Here is a 20,284-nt window from a genome sequence, read left to right as displayed (position 1 = left end):
TCTGGCCTGGAACACCCTCTCCTCTTAAATCCCCCAGACAATTACTCTCTCCCCACTTCAAAGCCTTACTGAAGGCACATCTCCTCCAAGAGGGCTTCCCAGACTAAGCCCCACTTTTTCTCATCTCTCACTCCCTTCTGCATCACCCTGACTTGCTCTCTTTGCTCTTTCCCCCTCTCCCACCCCACAGCACTTATATATATATCTGTAATTTTATTTATTTGTATTGATGTCTGTTTACTTGTACTGATGTCTGTCTCCCACCTCCCCCAGACTGTGAGCTAGTTGCATGCAGGGATTGTCTCTCTTTATTGCTGAATTGTACTTTCCCAAGCGCTTAGTACAGTGCTCTGCACATAGTAAATGCTCAATAAATATGATGGAATGAGTGAATGAATATAGGGAATCCATACTCCGGATAATCAAGAGTGGGTCAACCTGTTTACCTATGCCCCTCCTCCAGGGGGCTGATGGTAATGACTTTAGTGTTCCCCTCCCCACCACCCCGTCCCTGCCACAGTGCTTTCTGGGTGGAGGAGGAAGCCCAGTTTCTGGCTGTGTGAAGGTACAATCTTCCCTCCTCACCTGTCTCGCTGGGCTCATATCTCTCGATGAGAGAGCGGGCCATCTCAGGGTCTGCATCCTCCTTCTGCTCCAGCCTCAGGAACTGCACCAACTGGTCCACTGACAGGGTGTTGGCAGAGCCCGCGATGGACAGGAAGATTTCATCGATTTCTGGTCGCTTGGTCAGCATCTTGTAAAACTCCTCTATCTCCTCATCCTCCAGGGAGTCTGTCTGGGACTTGTCACACTTCTGGGGGGCAGGATGGGGGAGGAGGGATTGTCTGTGCCAATGAAGGACAGAGACTTCACAGACAGGGCAGGGGGTGATGCTGGAGGGGAGAATGCTCCCAAGACCTATCTTCTGGGCCATGCAGAGTGGAGGGTGCCTGGACTGAATGTCTCCCCCTCTAAACTGTAACTCATTGTGGGCAGGGAATGTGCCTATTTATCGTTATAGTGTACTCTCCCAAGCACTTGGTACAGTGCTCTGCACACCATAGCACTAAATATATATGACTGACTGACTGACTCCAGCTGCCACAGTGGAGAGGAAGGGCCACCAGAAGACCACCTGATCACTGGTGAGACCCCAAAACTCTGATGTCGTGAACAATCCACATGGCAGATGATCCAGAGACAGGGTTGGCCACAACCCCAGTTCCAGGGAGAATCCAGGGTCTTTTCAACATCCTTTCTGGGGGTTGTGAGTTTCCTCTCTGTGACCCTAAAATCCTGGGATTGCAGAGGTCAACCAGTCCAGTCCCCTGCTTCCACACATCATTCCAATCAAGATTAGCTGGATGAGAGGAAAGGTCTCACCAGAGCGTGTCCAAGAGTGGTTTGGCTTTGCTGGTGGGATGGGACTTAGGGTGGAGGGGGGAAGGGGAGGGGAGTGTGAGGGTCTCGGAGGGAAGCCAGGGGTTGGAAATGAGGGTTTTGCAAGGACTTCAAGAAGCAGTGTATTCTAGCGGAAAAAGCATGGGCCTGGAAGTTAGAGGAGCTTACTATCTGCCCTGCTATCTGCATGCTTTGTGACCTTAGGTAAATCACTTAATTTCTCTGTGATTCAGTTACCTCATCTGTAAAGTGGGGGATTCATGACCTGTTCTTCCTCATACTAAGATTGAGGGACAGAAACTCTATCTGGCCTGATTATCTTGTTTTAACCCCAGGGTTCAGTACAGTGCTTGGCACCTGGTAAGCATTTAACCATCACCACAAAAAAGAAGAAATTGAGGAATCCAGGCTGTGAGCCTGCTCAGGGGCAGAGGGATGAACTAGGTGACCTTCTAAGGCCTTGCCAATGTTGGCAGATTCTAAAAGAGGTCAGAGCCCCCCACCCCAATCCCACTCCATCTCCCCCTCCACCCTACTGCCCCATTACCCTTACCTTGAAGATCCACCTTGCATAGCTCTCATCCACCTGCACATTAATCTCCTTCAGAAAGTTCTTGACTTCCTTGAAACTCATCTTGTTGTCTTTGTTCTTGTCGGCTTTCCTCAGACAAGAGTGGATCCAACTGGTGTCATGGTTAAGGAAAAGACTCCAGGCCCACTCCTCTCCCTCCCCTTCCTCTTTCCCTCTCTTGCCTCCCCTTCCCCTCTCTCCTTGCACAACAACACTCTGCACCTGCCAAATTGCCACATCTTGGCCCCCTGCCTGGCTCCCCCCACTGGACTGCCCCTGCCTCATGCGCCCACTCAAGAAGGACGCAGGGGTGGGGGTGGGGGGTCACTCTGAGTTTCAGCACTCTGGCTCAAGTGACCCCAGGGGTTGGATTCCCTTGCTGGAGGCCTTCATGGAATAGGTTGATTAAGGCCCTGGAGCTCCATGTCCCAACGCATGGGCAAGCAGAGGAAATGCTGGCAGGAGCCCAGAGCCACTAAGAGGCCCCAGGAAGCAGCAGACTGGATGGCTTGTTGGCTGAGGACCAGGGGGCAGAGTCCTGTGCCTGGAAGCTGGAGGGCACTCTGCCCCATCTCTCTGGACTCCCCAGGACAACTCTACCTTTTAAGCAACTCTAGCTGAGAAGCAGCATGGCCTAGTGGATAGAGCACAGGGCTGGGAGCCAGAAGGACTGGGTTCTAATCCTGCACACACCCCCACTTGTCAGCTGTGTGACCTCGGGCAAGTCACTTTGCTTCTCTGTGCCTCAGTTCCCTCATCTGAAAATGGGGATTAAGACTGGGAACCCTATGTGGGACAGGGACTGTGTATAATCCAATTACCATGCATCTACCCCAGGGCTTAGTACAGTGCCACATAGTAAGCACTTAACAAATATCATTTGAAAACAAAGAATCCAGCCAGGAGAGAGCCCAAGACAAGGCCTGGGTGGGACAGAGATCCTGGTCCTGTGAGGGGATCAAGGTCAATCCAGCCAGCCCAGATCAGGGAGCAGGAATGGGGTCAGTCTGTCCTTGAGCCCACACCTCTTTTCTGGGACTCTCTGGGATAGGGCCACCAGCCCTGCCCCCCAGTGCTTTGGCTGGCTGTGATTTCCTGATTTCTGATCTTCCTGCCCACTCAAGGTTCCTGGGCTATCGTTTCTGGGAGGGCCTGTATCCTAGGCAGACAGGACAATAAGTCTTGTCAGACAGGATGGTAGAGTTCTCCTTCTTCTCAGTCCCCCTCCCCTATCACTGGCCTGCTCTCTGCCACCAGGGTCTGAGCCACCTCTGGAGGCCTTGAGGAGGGAGGCCCAGGCTGCCAGGGGAGGGGAGGAAAGGAGGAGGATGGGGAAAGATGAGACAGGAGGGAAAGAAATCGGGAGGAGGGAGGAAGAGAAGGTAGAAGAGATGATGGAGAAGAAGGGTGGTGGGTGGAAAAGAGGAAGAGCAGGGAGGAGGGGGAAGGAGGCGGGGGTGTCCATGGAAAGGAATCCTCTATGAAGGATGGGGATGGACCAAATGATGCCACTCTGGGGGTCCCACACTTGTCCCCAGAAGTGGGTGGCCCTGAGATCTGCATTAGCGGAGCCCAAATGAGCATGGGGATCTGGGGGTGGAGGAGGGAAGAAGCAGTACAAGCGGGAAATCGCTCCCCCCCCCCACCCACACCATCAGAGTGGGGCTGCAGGTCATAATGAAAAATCAGACACCTCCTCAGGGCCCGGGATGGGTCTACACTGGAGAACCAGGGGGGTAGTTTAGCCCTAAATGGGTAGTCGGGCATGTGGTTTGACTATCTGAGACCCAAAGGACTCCTTTCCCTCCCCACCAAAACTATCCAGACTCTAAGGGCTAAAGCGACTAAAGCAGTGAAGCGGCGAGGCCCTCGTGGAAAGGGCATGAATTTGGGAGTCAGAGGACCTGGATTCTAATCCCGACTCTGCCACATGCCTGCTGTGTAACCTGGGGCCAGTCACTTCACTTCTCTGTGCCTCGGTTACCTCATCTGTAAAATGGGGATTAAAGCTATGAGTCCCATGTGGGACATGGACTGTGTCCAACATGATGATCTTATATCTGCCCCAGTGCTTAGTACGGTGCCTGGCATATAGTAAATGCTTAACAAATACTATGAAAAAGGGTGTCCTGGTGACTGAATTACCCACATAAATTGCCCGTGAAGCTTCAGAGTGAGGGGGTCCCGCCCCCCTTAGCCCCACACCCAGTGGCCAGGCCAGGGAGCAGAGTTTGGGGTCTTGGGTTGTGGGCAGGCATCAGCGGCTTTCAGGATCGCGGCCTAATTACCGGGCTGCACTCAGTTTAACAGCCCGCTGGAGAGAGAGACAATTACCCCCTTCCCCACCCTGCAATTTCGCCCCACTTGGCATCCCCCTTCCAGACGAAATTGCACAGAGGCACAGAGGAGTTAAGCGACTTGTCCAAAGTCACACAGCTGACACGTGGCGGAGCCGGGAATAGAACCCATGACCTCTGACTTCCAAGCCCGGGCTCTTTCCACTAAGCCACGCTGCTTCCCATATGCAATAATTATGGTATTTGATAAGTGCTTACTATGTGCCAAGCACTATTCTAAACGCTGGGGTAGACACAAGGTAATCAGGTTGTCCCAAGTGGGGCTCACAGTCTCAATCCCCATTTTACAGATGAGGTAACTGAGGCCTAGAGAAGTTAAGTGGCTTGCCCAAGGTCACCCAGCAGACAAGTGGCGGAGCCAGGATTAGAATCCACGACCTCTGACTCCCAAGCGTGTGCTCTTTCCACTAAGCCACGGGTCCTGGCTTAGATGGAAGGGTCCTGGATACGCTTGCATTCATTTGCATATATGTTGCCAACTTGTACTTCCCAAGCGCTTAGTACAGTGCTCTGCACACAGTAAGCGCTCAATAAATACGATTGATTGATTGATTGATTGATTGATTGATTAAAGGGGACCTGGGGCGGGGTAGGAGGGGAAGGTAACGGAAACCCCACCCTCACCGCCCCAGGCCCGGGATTGTGGGGACGGGGTGGATGGGGAGAACCTGCCCCGCGCCCCCGCCCCCGCCCCTCCTCAGGATGCTGCTGCAACTTCTGCTTCTGGTCCATGGCGGCGCAGCGGTCGATGATCTTGGCCAGGCCGTTGACCCAGTGACCCGCGACCTGGTCGCTGGCTGCGATGAGGTCCAGGTTGCTGCGCTGCCCCTTGAAGATGATGGAGAAGCAGCGTGGCTCCGGCGTGTCCCGCGCGAACCTCTCCATGACTTCCGTGCGGTGGCCCGGCCGCACCTCCTGGATGTCCTCAACCGAGACTGGAGGTGGTGAAGCGGGACGTCAGGGCCCGCCAGGCTAGGGGGCAGCCCCCCTTCCCTTTCCCCCCGGGCAGTCGGTCAATCGTATTTATTGAGGGCTTACTGTGTGCAGAGCACTTGGGAGAGTACAGTATAACAATAACAATGGTCCTCCCCCGATCCCGACCCTCCTCCCCGTCCCCAGGGCTCATAATAATGATGGTATTTGTTAAGGGCTTACTATGTGCCAAGCACTGTTCTAAGCGCTGATGGTGTCGGAAGTGGGATCTCACCCCCTCTCTGCCCCGCCCCTTCCCCTGCGCCCTCCACCCTTCTGCTTCCCCATTGCCTTTCCTGGTCTTTCCCGACCCTCCCCCTTCCCAGTGCTCTCTTTCCCCTCCATTGCCCTGCTCCTTCCCCTATGCCCTCCACCCATCGGCTCCCCCGAAGTCCCTCCTGGTCTCTCTCCCCCCCACTCCCCAACCCCCAGCCCCAACCTGTCCCTGTTCCTAGCTCCCGAACTATTATTATTAAGGTACTTGTTAAGCACTTACTATGTGCCAAACACTGTTCTAAGAACTGGAGGAGATACAAGGATACAAGTTAATCAGGTTGGACACAGTCCCTGTCCCACATAGGGCTCACAGTCTTAATCCTCATTTTACGGAGGAGGTAAATGAGGCCCAGAGAAGTGAGGTGATTTGCCCAAGATCCCACATCAGACAAGTGGTGAGGCAGGATTAGAATACAGGTCCTTCTGACTCTCAGGCCCGTGCTCTATCCACTATGCCACACTGCTTCTTCCCTCCACTGCCCGGCCAACACCATCCCCAAGCCCCCAAGCTGTTTCTGTCCCGGAGCCTAGGGGACCCGAGCTCGGACTGTTGATCAGTCCACTGCCTCCCCTGAAAGGCTTCAGGCCTCTGCTGTTACTGGCAGGGACAGGTCACCAGGAAGAAATCAGGCCAGGGTGCAATGACATCAGGCTGTGTGTGGTTAAGTAAGTGTTTCCAGCCAAATTTGGAACTCACAGTCACCTGAGGCTCACTGGGAGAGGGTCAGAGGGGGAGGACTGGATTGTCAGGCATGGTGGAGTCTATCTGGAAGACTTTGTGGAGGAGGTGGGTTTTAGGGACACATGGAAGGAGATGAGGGAGGGACATGGTTTGGCAAAAAGGAGCAGGAAGAGCATTCCCAGAAGGGAGAGTGGCCCAGACCCTCGCTCACAGGTCCAGGGGTTGGTATGCAGGGCCCAGAAACAAAGGGAGGCAGCAGGGAACACTAAGTGCAGAGGAGGAGTGGGGCTAGAAGCTGTGAACCCCAGAATCCAGAATCCAATTGTCTGCTTCTGTGAATGTTCACAGCTTCAGTGCCAGGGAAGAGGGAGCTCTAGCATCCTGGGGAGGGGGGAGGGGGAGGAAGGGCCTCAAAAATCTCCAGTGGCTACCAATCAATCTACGCATCAGGCAAAAACTCCTCACCCTCTGCTTCAAGGCTCTCCATCACCTCGCCCCCTCCTACCTCACCTCCCTTCTCTCCTTCTACAGCCCAGCCCACACCCTCCACTCCTCTGCCGCTAATCTCCTCACTGTGCCTCGTTCTCGCCTGTCCCACCGTCGACCCCCGGCCCATGTCATCCCCCTGGCCTGGAATGCCCTCCTTCTGCACATCCGCCAAGCTAGCTCTCTTCCTCCCTTCAAAGCCCTACTGAGAGCTCACCTCCTCCAGAAGGCCTTCCCAGACTGAGCCCCCTCCTTCCTCTCCCTCTCCTCCCCCTTCCCATCCCCCCGCCTTACCTCCTTCCCCTTCCCACAGCACCTGTATATATGTATATATGTTTGTACGTATTTATTACTCTATTATTTTATTTGTACATATTTATTCTATTTATTTTATTTTGTTAATATGTTTTGTTTTGTTGTCTGTCTCCCCCTTCTAGACTGTGAGCCTGCTGTTGGGTACGGACCGTCTCTATGTGTTGCCAACTTGTACTTCCCAAGGGCTTAGTACAGTGCTCTGCACACAGTAAGCGCTCAATAAATACGATTGAATGAATGAATGAATGAAAGGGCCACAGGGGGTCAGCATGGAACTGCCAGGCCCACCCCTGCCTGAGCTGACAGTGGTCCCTTGGTGAGGCTAGAGTCAGTGAAATCTGAATCTTGGACCCAGGGAGGGAGCAGGGTGAGCACAGGTGAGGAAGAAGAGGGCTGAACTTAAACTGGGGTCTCCTGTACACTGGCCTTTAGGAGTGGGTGCCAGGACAAGCCACAGTGCTTGCAGGCCTAGGCATTGGGTATGGGACCAGTCACTAAGGCCATGTGGAGTGGAGCAGGTAACCCCAGTCAGACCAGTCCAAGTTCCCAAGGGTCGGAAGTCAGTCAACCTGAATGTCTGTAGCCTCCTGCTCCCCCTCCCCCAGTCCCTTCAGGGGTCCAGAGCCCTGGCAACCTGGCAGACTACGGGGACGAGGTCCGGCGGATGTCTGTGATTGGAGATAAGGGATGGGTAGCTGGATGGAAAATCCAGCCGGAGCCCGACCCCGCAGTGGCCGCCAATAGGATCCCTCCAGACAGTGGGCCCCAGCCTGCCCCTTGGAATCAGAAATCCTGGGGTCAGACCCAAGGAACAGTCACCAACATGATGACCTCTCTCAGCCTGGTGACCCCAGGGCCGCTCCAGGACCCTACTGCTGCCTCTCCTCCCTCCTCGCTTGTCCCTTCCACCCTGTCCCTGCCAATCTGGGCCTGTGGTTGTTTTGATGATACTGCCATTTGGCCACAATCACAGGAAATCCACAGCTATCTGTCCGGTGATGGGCCAGAGGGCTCAGTCTGATAGCAAGGGTCTGCACAGCGCCTGCCTGGCTGCCCCGGAGAAAGGGGCTGGTCAATCCCCTCCACAGAGCTGCCCTCCTCTCATGGGACCGGAACCCCCCCTCCTCCAAGAAGGCTGTCCTGATTGACTCATCCAATGCTTTCCCCAAGGACCCATGTTTCTCCCTGTGTCTTTAGGTACTTGCTTGTGTACACGCACATATGCTTCCAAATCAAAGCGCAAGCCCTTGGAGCTTCTCTGGCTCACCTCAGATAGGTCAAAGTCAACCAACCCTCAACTGGCACTGCCCTGCCCCCTGCTCCACCCCAACCCCTGCCCTGCCTGTCCCAGCTCCAAAGGTCCAGGCTCAGTGCCAGCCTTGGGGCCAGCTGGGAAGCCAGCTGGGGCCCAGCCTCCCTCCCTGGGACTCCTCCCTGTCTCAGCCCCATTCCACATACAGGAACACTGAGGTGAGCGAACCAGTCATTGGCTCAAAAAGGGAGAGAGGTGCTGAGGTAAGTCCACCCCTAAACTTAACTCCCCAGGCAGGTAATCTCTGGTGCCCCTGACCTTCCTGCCCCACAGCCAGGTCCACACCCTTGTTTGCTCTCTGGGAGAAAGGATCCACTGAAGGACTTGGTGACTTTGCTTCCTGCCTCAACCTGAAGCCTGGCACCCTGGCCAGGTTGATGGGGAGGGGTAGGGTATTTCGCCTCCCTCCCAACCTATAAACCAGGGAGGCATGAACAGCTCCCTCCCCTTTACTTGCAGCCCCTCAGAGGAGATGGAGTCTGGCACCTAGTCTCCTATGACCCACCCTCCCATAGCTCTGAGCTCTAGCAGGCCCTACCCAGAGCAGGCACCTCCCTGCAGAATACCATTCCCTCCTGGGCATGGGAAACAGGGACTTTTGACCCATAAAGAGTATTGGATGGAAAGGAAGGAAGCAAAGTGGCTCAAGGTAATCCCTGTCCCCCCCCCCCCCCCCCCCCCGCAGATGGGATGGAGCTCCTGGACCTACTGCTGCCCGGGGGGCCCCACCCCTAGGAAGGTTCCAGAGTGGACCCCAGAGCCCAGGCCATTCATTCATTCATTCAATCGTATTTATTGAGCGCTTACTGTTTGCAGAGCACTGTACTAAGTGCTTGGGAAGTACAAGTTGGCAACATATAGAGATGGTCCCTACCCAACAACGGGCTCACGGTCTAGAAGGGGGGTGACAGACAACAAAACAAAACATGTGGACAGATATCAAGTCATCAGAATAAATAGAAATAAAGCTAGATGCACATCATTTACAAAATAAGTAGAATAATAAATACGTAATAAATCTGTACAAACATATATAAGCGCTTAGTACAGTGCTCTGCACACAATAAGCACTCAATAAATACGACTGAATGAATATAGAGGTGCTGTAGGGAGGGGAAGGAGGTAGGGTGGGGATTATGGGGAGGAGGAGAGGAAAAAAGGGGCTCAGTCTGGGAAGGCCTCCTGGAGGAGGTGAGCTCTCAGTAGGGCTTTGAAGGGAAGAAGAGAGCTAGCTTGGCGGAGGTGCAGAGGGAGGGCATTCCAGGCCAGGGGGAGGACGTGGGCTGGGGGCCGACGGCAGGACAGGCGAGAACAAGGTACAGGTTAGCGGCAGAGAAGCGGAGGGTGCGGGCTGGGCTGTAGAAGGAGAGAAGGGAGGTGAGGTAGGAGGGTGCGGGGTGATGGAGAGACTTGAAGCCGAGAGTGAGGAGTTTTTGCTTGGTGCGTAGGTTGACTGGCAGCCACTGGCGGCCAGAAAGGGGCCGGCACCCTCCAAAGACCGTCTGTCAATCAAGCAGTCTCAGGGAGCAGCACCTGGACAGTGTTCCAGCAGGGCTGGCCCAGTGGGGCCCAGAGCTTCTCGACCCTCCCATGCAGGACTACTGCCCAACACATGAGAAGCAGAATTAACCTGGGTTCTAATCCTGGCTCTGCCACTTTTCTGCCTTGGACAAGTCACTTAACTTCTCTGGGCCTCAGTTAGCTCATCTGGAAAATGGGGATTAAGATTGTGAGCCCCCTGTGGGACATGGACTGTGTCCAACCTAATTAGCTTGTATCTGTCCCAGTGCTTAGAACAGTGCCTGGCACATAAGTAAGCTCTTAACAAATATTACTAAAAGAACACCAAACCAACAAAACCCACATCCTCCAGCCACCAACAGCTAAATACACTAACCCCCACCCTCCAGGCATCTATTAGTGGCCAAACACACTCCCTTTCATCCTCTGGCCCGTTTGGCCAGGGGGCACAGGTAGATTAGGCCATGGACTCTTCCCAAATCCAAGAACCACGAGAGCCTCAATGAGATGAAGAATCATCCCCAATCGCTCCCAAAATGTCCCCTCTGCCCTGTACCCCCAGGAGCAGGACCTTAAGGGGCATCTCATCCAGCCTCCCAGCCCTCTCCCATGGTACTCACAGAACTGAGTCTCTGGGGACCTCATCATCTTCTTGGACTCCTGCCAGATGGTCTTACAGTCCTCTTGCAGCTTATAGAACCTGTCTTTCCTCCAGGAGCCCGACTTGACCTTCTGCAGCTGGGTTCCCTTGAGGAGGAACTTGAGGTCTTGGTCATCTTGCAGGCCTGCAGGGAGGGAGCATTTGTCAACACAGTCTTTGAGATAGGGACTGTCCCTGTCCGTTCCCTGACCTCAATCCTCCTCCAGACACACACCCCCACCCTGTACGCCTGGTGCCCTGTGAGAATAACTGAGGCGGCCCTTGCCAAAATCTCCCAATGGCAGAATCAGGGCTGGCACAGGGTCCAGGTTTCCAGGGCAGCAGGCAGTCTACAAGTCCTTCTCCCCTTCCAGAGCTGTGCCTGGACAGCAATGGGTTGTGTTAATGGATAGCCACGAGTTGTGTTAGTGCATAGCAGTGGGTTGTGTTAATGAACTTAAATGGGTTGTGTAACCAGATCTTGAAGGGTCATGTTAACTAGCCTGCAGTGGGTTGGATTGTGACAATCGGACAGCAATGGATTATTTCATTCATTCAATTCATTCACATTTATTGAGTGCTTACTATGTGCAGAGCACTGTACTAAGTGCTTGGAAAGGTATAATATAAGAATAAACAAACACATTCCCTGTCCGTGATGAGTTTACAGTCTGGAGGAATTGTGGTATTTGTTAAGCACATACTACATGCCAGGCACTTTACTAAGTGCTAGGGTGGATACAAGCAAATTGGGTTAGGCATAGTTCTTGTCCAATGTGGGGCTCAATCAATCAGTCAATCAATCGTATTTATTGAGCACTTGCTGTGTGCAGAGCACTGGACTAAGCGCTTGGGAAGTACAAGTTGGCAACATATAGAGACAGTCCCTATCCAACAGTGGACTCACAGTCTAAAAGGGGGAGACAGAGAACAAAACCAAACATACTAACAAAATAAAATAAATAGAATAGATATGTACAAGTAAAATAAATAAATACAGTAGTAAATATGTACAAACATATATACATATATACAGGTGCTGTGGGGAAGGGAAGGAGGTAAGTTGGGGGGGATGGAGAAGGGGACGAGAGGGAGAAGAGGCTCACAATCTCAATCCCCATTTTACAGAGGAGGGAAGTGAAGTGATTTACCCAAGATCACACAGCAGACAAGCGTCAGAGGCAGGATTAGAACCCATGACCTTCTGACTCCCAAGCCCATGCTCTATCCACTACACCATGCTGCTTTTCTGTTAAATGGAAACTGATAGGTCATCAATCAATCAATCAATCATATTTATTGAGCGCTTACGTGTGCAGAGCACTGTACTAAGCGCTTGGAAAGTACAAGTTGGCAACATATAGAGACAGTCCCTACCCAACAGTGGGCCCACAGTCTAGAAGAATCAACCAGTCACCAGTAGGTTGTGTTAACCCGTAAACCACAAACCCATGCCTTAAAGAATGATAAACTCTGGGGTCATTTCATCCATCTCCCTACCTATATGAAGCCCCACTCCTAATGCCTGGTCCTGAGGCTACAGGACCCAAAGAAGAAAACTCTATTCCTTCCTTCAGACCCCTGCTGAGTATCTCCTCTCCCTCCCTGCTGGAAAGTCCTCCTTTCATTCTATCCTCAATTCCTCCTGCTGCAGCTTCAATCCTCTAGGTCTGGCCTGCTTGAATGCCGGGTGGGGAGAGAGAACAGTTGGTCTCTGTCTTTAGGTACTCTTGGGAGAAAAGAAAATGGAGACACCCCTCCTTCTCCCTCTCCTCTCTTCATCTCCAAGATCTCCTCAAAGGATGGATTTCTGTCCTAAACACTGATCCCCTTTGATTCGCCCTGTGGGACTTTCCATCCCTTCAGAACCGGGCTGGAGGGAGGGGTCTGGGGGCGGGGGGAGGGAGGAGGAGGAGGAGAAGGGAGTCCACCCCACACTGCTCTCTGCTGCCCGGATCATTTTTCTAAAACCTTATTCTGCCCACATCTCCCCACTCCTTAGCAACCTCCAGTGTTTGCCCATTTCTCTTTTCCTCAAGCAGAAACTCCCGACTTCAGATTTTAAGTAACTCTATCAGGTCTCTCCCTCTTACTTATCCACTCTCTTCACCCACTACACCTCAGCTGGCTCTCTTCATTCCTCTCAAGACAACTTGCTCATTGTGCCTTCTACACCCTCACCATAGATCTCTTGCTAATTCATTCATTCATTCAATCATTTATTTAGCACTTATTGTGTGCAGCACACTGTACTGAGTGCTTGGGAGAGTACAATATAACAATATAAAGACACAATCCCTTCCCACATGAGCTTTTAGTCTAAAATTGTCTGCTTAATAATAATAATAATTAATAATTGTGTTTTTTTTAAGCACTTACAGTGTGCCAGGTGCTGTACTATGTGCTGGAGTGGATACAAGCAAATCATGTTGGATACTGTCCCTGTCCCACGTGGAGTTCACAGTCTCAATCCCCATTTTACAGATGAAGCAACTGAGGCACAGATGAAGTAAGTGACATGCCCAAGGTCAAACAGCAGACAGAAGGAGGAGTCAGCATTAGAACCCAGGTCCTTCCGCTTCCCAGACTCCGGGCTCTCTCCGTGCTGCTTCTTTAACAGTGCTTGACACACAGAAAGTGCTTAACGGATGTCATAGTTATAGGGAGGACAGGTCCCCTGCAGGGTCCTCCTGGAGACCAGAGTGAAGCTGCAGGGGAAACGGGCCCAAGGATGACCTGCTTCGCCTCGTGTGGGGGTCACCCTCGACCGCTGCTTCTGGACCCTTTGCCCAGGCAGCCTAGGTTCGCGTGGGAACTATTCAGGGCTTCCAGAGCAGATACTATTTGAGGCCTTTCCCACAGCTCGCCCAGACAGATGGGGGGCAAACAGTGACCAGTCCTCGAGCTGAGATCCAGGCACTACCGAGCTCCATCGCCCCCCAGCCTGGAGGCCGAGCTCTCTGGCCCCGGCCCGCCCCCGCCCCCGGCCCCCACGCCCCCTCAGGAGCTCAGGCCCGGCAGTAATTACCATAATCACAGTACTCAGGCCGCAAGCTGCGTCCCTCATCTATGGTCAAACACCCAGGACAGCGTCGGAGCCCCGAAGGCTAGCGGCCCGGCGCCTTGGGGGGAGGAGGGCGAGGGACAGGGTGTGATTTCTCCTGGCGGGGAAGGGGGTGGTGAGCCGCAGCTCGGCCTGGCTGATGGATCCGGGCAGAAGTCCGGCTGGCAGGGCCGCCCCCTTCCCCCCCCCCCCGACTCCTCCGCAGCCCCTCCCCCGAAGCCTTGGGACGGATGCCCTGGCCCTTTTCTCTCCTTCGGCCCTCTCCGCTCCGGTCTCTTCTGCCTTCGATTCGTTTTCGATAATAATTATTATTCTAGTATTTCGTAGGTGCTTACTATATGCCAAGCACTGTTCTAAGCGCTGGGGTTGTCCCACGTGGTGCTCACAGTTTTAATCCCCATTTTACAGATGAAGTAACTGAGGCACAGAGAAGTTAAGTGGCTTGCCCAAGGTCACGCAGCAGACAACTGGCGGAGTAGGGATTAAAACCCATGTCCTCTAACTCCTAAGCCCGTGCTCTTTCCATTAAGCCACACAGACCAGCACCCCTTTCTGCTGAAAATTACTGGCCAGTCGGATCCCGATTCTCCCTTCCCCCCCGCCCTGCCCTTTCCTCTTCCCCATCTCCCCCTTCCCCCCTTTTCTTCTCCCTGTCCTTCGTGCCCCTCCCCCTTCCGTTCCCCAGCCCCTCCGTCAGCCCCCTCCGTCTGCTCCTCTCTCCCTCCTTCCTTTCCCAAAGAGGAACCGAGCAGCGACTCTCTCCGTGAGGAAGCTGCCCTTTCCCAGACCCGCTGTGACCCAAAGAAAACGCAACTGTCGGGGAGAAACGAGACCCGCTGACCGACGACACCCTCCTCCCCCACCCCCCCGACACACGGCGCACACGGACACACGCCCGCATGCAATGCTTGGCACATAGCAAGCGCTTAGCAAATATCATAATTACTATTTTTACATTCAGACGCCGTGGCCAAACTTCTCTGTGCCTCAGTTTCCTCACCTGTAAAATGGGAATTAAACATCCAGTCTCCCTCTCTCGGACTGTGAGCCCTTTGGGGGACACGGCGATATCTGATCTATTTACCCTCTACCTCAGCGTTTAGCACAGTGCTTGGCACAGAGTACGCGAGTGAGCCCACTGTTGGGAAGGAACCATCTCTATGTGTTGCCAACTTGTACTTCCCAAGCGCTTAGTACAGTGCTCTGCACACAGTAAGTGCTCAATAAATACGATTGATTGATTAATAAATACTACTGTTATTATCACCGGGAGGCAGCGTGACAATTTAAAAAGCACGACCTCGGGAATCAGGAGACTGAGGTTCTAGTTCCAGCTCTGCCATCGGCCTGCTGGGCGACCACGGATGATCGTCGAAATCTCTTTGGGTCTCAGTTTCCTCACCTGCACATGGGGATAAGATATCTGTTCTCTCTTTTTCCCTCTTATAATGGGACCCCCTTGTTGGAGGAGGGATGACAACGTGCATATGTGCACACCCCTCTTCCTTCCTAAGCACATAATAATAATAATAATAGTATTGCTAAGGACTTATTTTTTATCCTTTTATTAAGTTTTTTGATCATCATCATCATCAATCGTATTGATGGCATTTATTAAGCGCTTACTATGTGCAAAGCACTGTTCTAAGCGCTGGGAAGGTTACAAGGTGATCAGGTTGTCCCACGGGGGGCTCACAGTCTCAATCCCCATTTTTATAGATGAGGGAACTGAGGCACAGAGAAGTGAAGCGACTTGCCCAAAGTCACACAGCTGACAAGTGGTGGAACCGGGATTTGAACCCATTACCTCTGACTCCAAAGCCCGGGCTCTTTCCACCGGGGAAGATGCAAGCTAATCAGGTTGGACATAATCCATGTCCCACATGGATCTCCCAGTCTTAATCCCCATTTTACAAATGAGGCACAGAGAAGTTAATTGACTTGTCCAATGTCACACAGCAGACAAGCGTCGGAGCTGGGATTAGAACCCAGTCCCTCTGCCTCCCAGGCCCGTGCGCTGTCCACTAGGCCACGCTGCTTCTCATCTGCCCAAATCATGATGGCATTTATTAAGCGCTTACTATGTGCAAAGCACTGTTCTAAGCGCTGGGGGGGATACAAGGTGATCAGGTTGTCCCACGTGGGGCTCACAGTCTTAATCCCCAGGTTACAGAGGAGGTAACTGAGGCCCAGAAAAGTGAAGTGACTTGCCCCAAGTCACACAGCTGAGAGTTGGAGGAGCAGGGATTTGAACCCATGACCTCTGACTCCAAAGCCCGGGCTCTTTCCACTGAGCTACGCTCCCAAATGCCCGTCCATCGGGCGGGTCGGCGCAGGTCCGCTCCCCTCTAGCCTCGGGCTGAGACGACCCGTCCCGGCAGAGCCCCGGCCCCGGTCTCAACGAGGGCTGGGCAGCGGCTCTGTCCTCCCGGCGGCCCCGTACCGGTCTGGGGGTCCGGCGGGGCCGTGGGGAGGGCGGGGGCAGCGGGGTCCCGGGCTCGCCCCGGTTCTTACCCAGCCTCTGGCTGTTCAGCTTCGCCACCTCCTGGCTCTGCCGCTGCAGGGCGTCCTCCTGCGGCAGGCTCCGCCGGGGCCGCCACCTCAAGCACTTCATGGCACTTCGCACAGCCCCGCCGCTCCGACCCCGCAACCGTCACCCCGGCCCGAGAGGCGCGGGGCCGAGAAAAGAAAGGGGAGGAGCGCGGAGGGCGGGGGGGGGGGGGGGCGGGCAGTGGGGCCCGGGGCTGGGAAGAGGTCAGAGTTCATGGCTCTCCCCCTGATCCCCACCGTCGGGGGTGGTCCACGACCCACCCGTTTTAAGCAGCCCGCTACCGCCCCCTGCGGGTCCATGCACCCCTGACGCCGGGGGCGGGGGCGGGGGCGGGGCCCGGACTTGATAACGACCGAGCTCTGGCCTGGGCTCCCCGCGCGGCCCAACCCCGCTCCCTGACTTTTTACCCACGCCGGACACACTCATTCATTCACTCAGTCGTATTTATTGAGTGCTTACTGTGTGCGGAACGCTGAATTAAGTACTTGGGAGAGTACTGTATAATAGATACATTCCCTGCCCGCAAAGAGCTCCCGACCCTCCTCCTCTGGCTGCAAATGCTAGGCTCCATTCATTCACACAGCCCATTTTTTCCCACATCCAGCCTTCATGGGCCTAACGCCCAGGCCCAGCAGCTGCTGCCAACCCCTTTTCCTAAGGCTTCCAACCGCGGGTCAGGTTGGAGAGGGGCCGCTAGGATGCCCGGGTCCCTCCGAAAGCATCCCATCGGCTTTAGTCACCTTGTCCCCTCCTACTTCTCCTCGCTACTCTCCTACAACCCAGCCAGCACACTTCGCTCCTCTGACTTCTTTAGTACAGTACTTTGCACACTGCACACGGTAAGTGCCCAATAAACATGATCCAAAGAATGAATAATCCCAACCTTCACACTGTACCTTGATCTCGTCTATCTCACCGCCAACCCCTTGCTCACATTACAGCCTCTGACCTGGAACGCCATCCCTCTTCATATCTGACAGACAATGACTCTCCCCGTCTTCAAAGCCCTACTGAAGGCACATCTCCTCCAAGAGGCCTTCCCTGACTAAGCCCTCCTTTCCTCGTCTCCTACTCCCTTCTGAATCACCCTGACCTGCTCCCTTTATTCATCCCCTCCCCAGCCTTACTTTCGTACTTCCGTACATATCTGTAATTTTACTTATTCATATTAATGTTACTAATGTCTATCTCTGCCTCTAGACTGTAAGCTCATTGTGTGCAGGGACTGTACCTGTTATATTGTACTTTCCCAAGCGCTTAGCACAGTGCTCTACACCCTGTAAGCGCTCAATAAATACGACCGACTGCCCGCTGTACACGAAGGTGAGGGGTGAGCGTTTCTAAATCAGTTCCATGAAAGAAGAGCCTCAAGAGCCCGCTTCCTCCTTCCCAAGGGACTGGCAGAAAACGGCCTCTTGTGGACACTGTAGTACCTGCCGCTTCCCAGAATCGCAGTCCTAGAAGGTATCTCAAACCCACCCCGTTCTTTTTTTTTAATGGTCTTTGTTAAGCGCTTACTGTGCCAGGCACTGTACTGAGCGCTGGGTAGATACAAGGTAATCAGGTTGGACACAGTCCCTGTCCCACACAGGGACTCACAGTCCTCATTTTACAGATGAGGTAACTGAGCCCCAAAGAATGAAATGACTTGCCCAAGGTCACATAGCATTCATTCATTCATTCGATCGTATTTATTGAGCGCTTACTGTGTGCAGAGCACTGTACTAATCAATCAATCAATCAATCGTATTTATTGAGCGCTTACTATGTGCAGAGCACTGTACTAAGCGCTTGGGAAGTACAAATTGGCATCACATAGAGACAGTCCCTACCCAACAGTGGGCTCACAGTCTAAAAGGGGGAGACAGAGAACAGAACCAAACATACCAACAAAATAAAATAAGTAGGATAGAAATGTACAAGTAAAATAAATAAATAAATAAATAAATAGAGTAATAAATATGTACAACCATATATACATATATACAGGTGCTGTGGGGAAGGGAAGGAGGTAAGACGGGGGGATGGAGAGGGGGACGAGGGGGAGAGGAAAGAAGGGGCTCAGTCTGGGAAGGCCTCCTGGAGGAGGTGAGCGCTTGGGAAGTACAAGTTGGCAACATATAGAGACGGTCCCTACACAACAGCGGGTTTACAGTCTAGGAGGGGGAGACAGACAACAAAACTAAACATATTAACAAAATAAAATAATAGAATAAATATGTACAAGTAAAAGAAATAGAGTAACAAATATGTACAAACATATATACATATGTACAGGTGCTATGGGGAGGGGAAGGAGGTAAGGTGAGGGATGGGGAGGGGGAATAATAATAATTATTGCATTTACTAAGGGCTTACTGTGAGCAAAGCACTGTTCTAAGCGCTGGGGAGGTTAAATGGTGATCAGGTTGTCCCACGGGGGGCTCACAGTCTTCATCCCCATTTTACAGATAAGGGAACTGAGGCCCAGAGAAGTGAACTGACTTGCCCAAAGTCACACAGCTGGCAATTGGCAGAGCTGGGATTTGAACCCCTGACCTTGGACTCCAAAGCCCGTGCTCTTTCCACTGAGCCATAGCAGACAAGTGGTGGATCTGGGATTAGAACCCACGACCTTTTGACTCCCAGGCCCATGCTCTATCCACTAGTCCATGCTGCTTCTCACCCCATTCACCCCTCTGCCTTCAGATGGGACCTCCCTCTTCCACCCAGGCAGGAGGCTCTCCTGTGGTGGCTGATCCGCAGAAATGAGGAATCTTACAGTTTCCCCTGGCCACCGTCTCTGTCTGGGATTGCTTGAGTCTAATCTCAGTTCCTCCTACTGTCAAGCGGCATGATTTCCTCCCTCTCTGCCTGGGAGAGCTGCAGAGCCCTGAGTTCTCCATCTCGGCCAAGGGCTGGCTTGGACATGGCCCAGAACACCCCTCCTGTCCCCCCTCCTTCAAAGCAACCAATGGCGGCTCCTCCCTCTGTGTTGGCCCTGTGATTTTCTCGCTGGCTCCACTCCAGGGCTCCGGGCATCTCTTCAACTCTGGGGATTGGTGGGGCTCCCAGGCCCACTGGCAAGGGTTCATCCCTCCTGCCCCTGCTGCCTAAAGGCCTTTGAGCCTGCCCAACCCCAGCTCTGGCCCCCAGCTCTGTCCAGTCACCATGCTGAGCCGGTCGTGCAGCACACACCAGCGGCTTTGCTGGGGGTTTTGGGCTGTCACATGACCCAATTGCCCGCTGCTGGTGCTCCACCCAGGGCAGTGTCCAGCAGCACCCTGCCATGAAGCGGTATGCGGGCACAAGTCCACATCACAGAACTTTGTGACCCTGCACATCCCCTGGGCAGGGTTCACCTGGGTTCCCAGCCCCTCCCTCAGTCTGCACATCACAATCCCATCTGTCCAGCCCCTTGCTCTCCATCATTCAGTCAGTCAGTCTGTCAATCGTATTTATTGAGCACTTACTCGGTGCAGAGCACTGTTCTAAGTGCTTGGGAAACAATGAGAATCAGCAATAGACAATGAGAAGCAGCATGGCCTCATGGGTAGATCACGGGTTTGGAAGTCAGAAGGACCTGGGATCTAATCCTGGCTCTGCCACTTGTCTGCTATGTGACCTTGGATAAGGCACTTAACTTCTTTGTGCTTCAGTTACCTCATTTGTAAAATGGAAATTAAGGCCCATGTGAGAAAGGGACAATGTCCAACCCAATTAACTTGTATCTACAGCAGCACTTAGAATAGTGCTTGACACAGAGTAGCACTTAACAAATACCAACATTATTATCAACAGACACATTCCCTGTCCACAACAAGCTTACAGTCTATAGTCAAACCCCCCACAAACCAGTCACCTTGTTTAAAACCCCCTGGACCCCATCTCCTCCAGGAGGCCTTTCCTGATTAATCCCAATAGCTCCCTGGGCATCTAGGACCAGATATGGATCCAAATGGACATGTGATTCCGGGAAGCAGCATGGCTTAGCAGAAAGAGCACGGGCCTAGGAGTCAGAGGACTTTGGTTCTAATAGAAGCTCTGCTACTTAGATGCTTTGTGACCTTGGGAAAGTCACTTAACTTCTCTGGGTCTCACCTGCAAAACGGGGTTTCATCACCTGTTCTCCCTCCTACTTAGACTGTGGGCCCCAA

At 53.2% G+C, this 20,284-nt stretch overlaps 1 protein-coding gene across 3 annotated transcripts in view; it reads right to left on the bottom strand.

Moving 5' to 3' along the window:
- The window catches only part of PLCD1 (phospholipase C delta 1), a 34,054-nt gene that overhangs the window by 8,990 nt on the left and 4,780 nt on the right, over window positions 1-20,284 (bottom strand). For 2 of the 3 annotated variants that reach the window (XM_038755904.1, XM_038755905.1), the window contains exons 1-5: window positions 16,112-16,229; window positions 10,514-10,678; window positions 5,036-5,264; window positions 1,955-2,084; window positions 586-814 (exon numbers count right to left, since the gene is read on the bottom strand). In XM_038755904.1, coding sequence (XP_038611832.1) covers window positions 586-814; window positions 1,955-2,084; window positions 5,036-5,264; window positions 10,514-10,678; window positions 16,112-16,211 — 853 coding nt within the window. In that variant the 5' untranslated portion in view covers window positions 16,212-16,229. Of the gene's footprint in view, window positions 1-585; window positions 815-1,954; window positions 2,085-5,035; window positions 5,265-10,513; window positions 10,679-16,111; window positions 16,230-20,284 lie in introns of those variants that run through there. The other variant, XM_038755906.1, reaches the window with a different exon arrangement.

The sequence above is a fragment of the Tachyglossus aculeatus genome, chromosome 13 (assembly GCF_015852505.1).
Source record: "Tachyglossus aculeatus isolate mTacAcu1 chromosome 13, mTacAcu1.pri, whole genome shotgun sequence".
NCBI lineage: Eukaryota > Metazoa > Chordata > Mammalia > Monotremata > Tachyglossidae > Tachyglossus > Tachyglossus aculeatus.
This window is presented reverse-complemented; position numbering and strand designations above follow the sequence as displayed.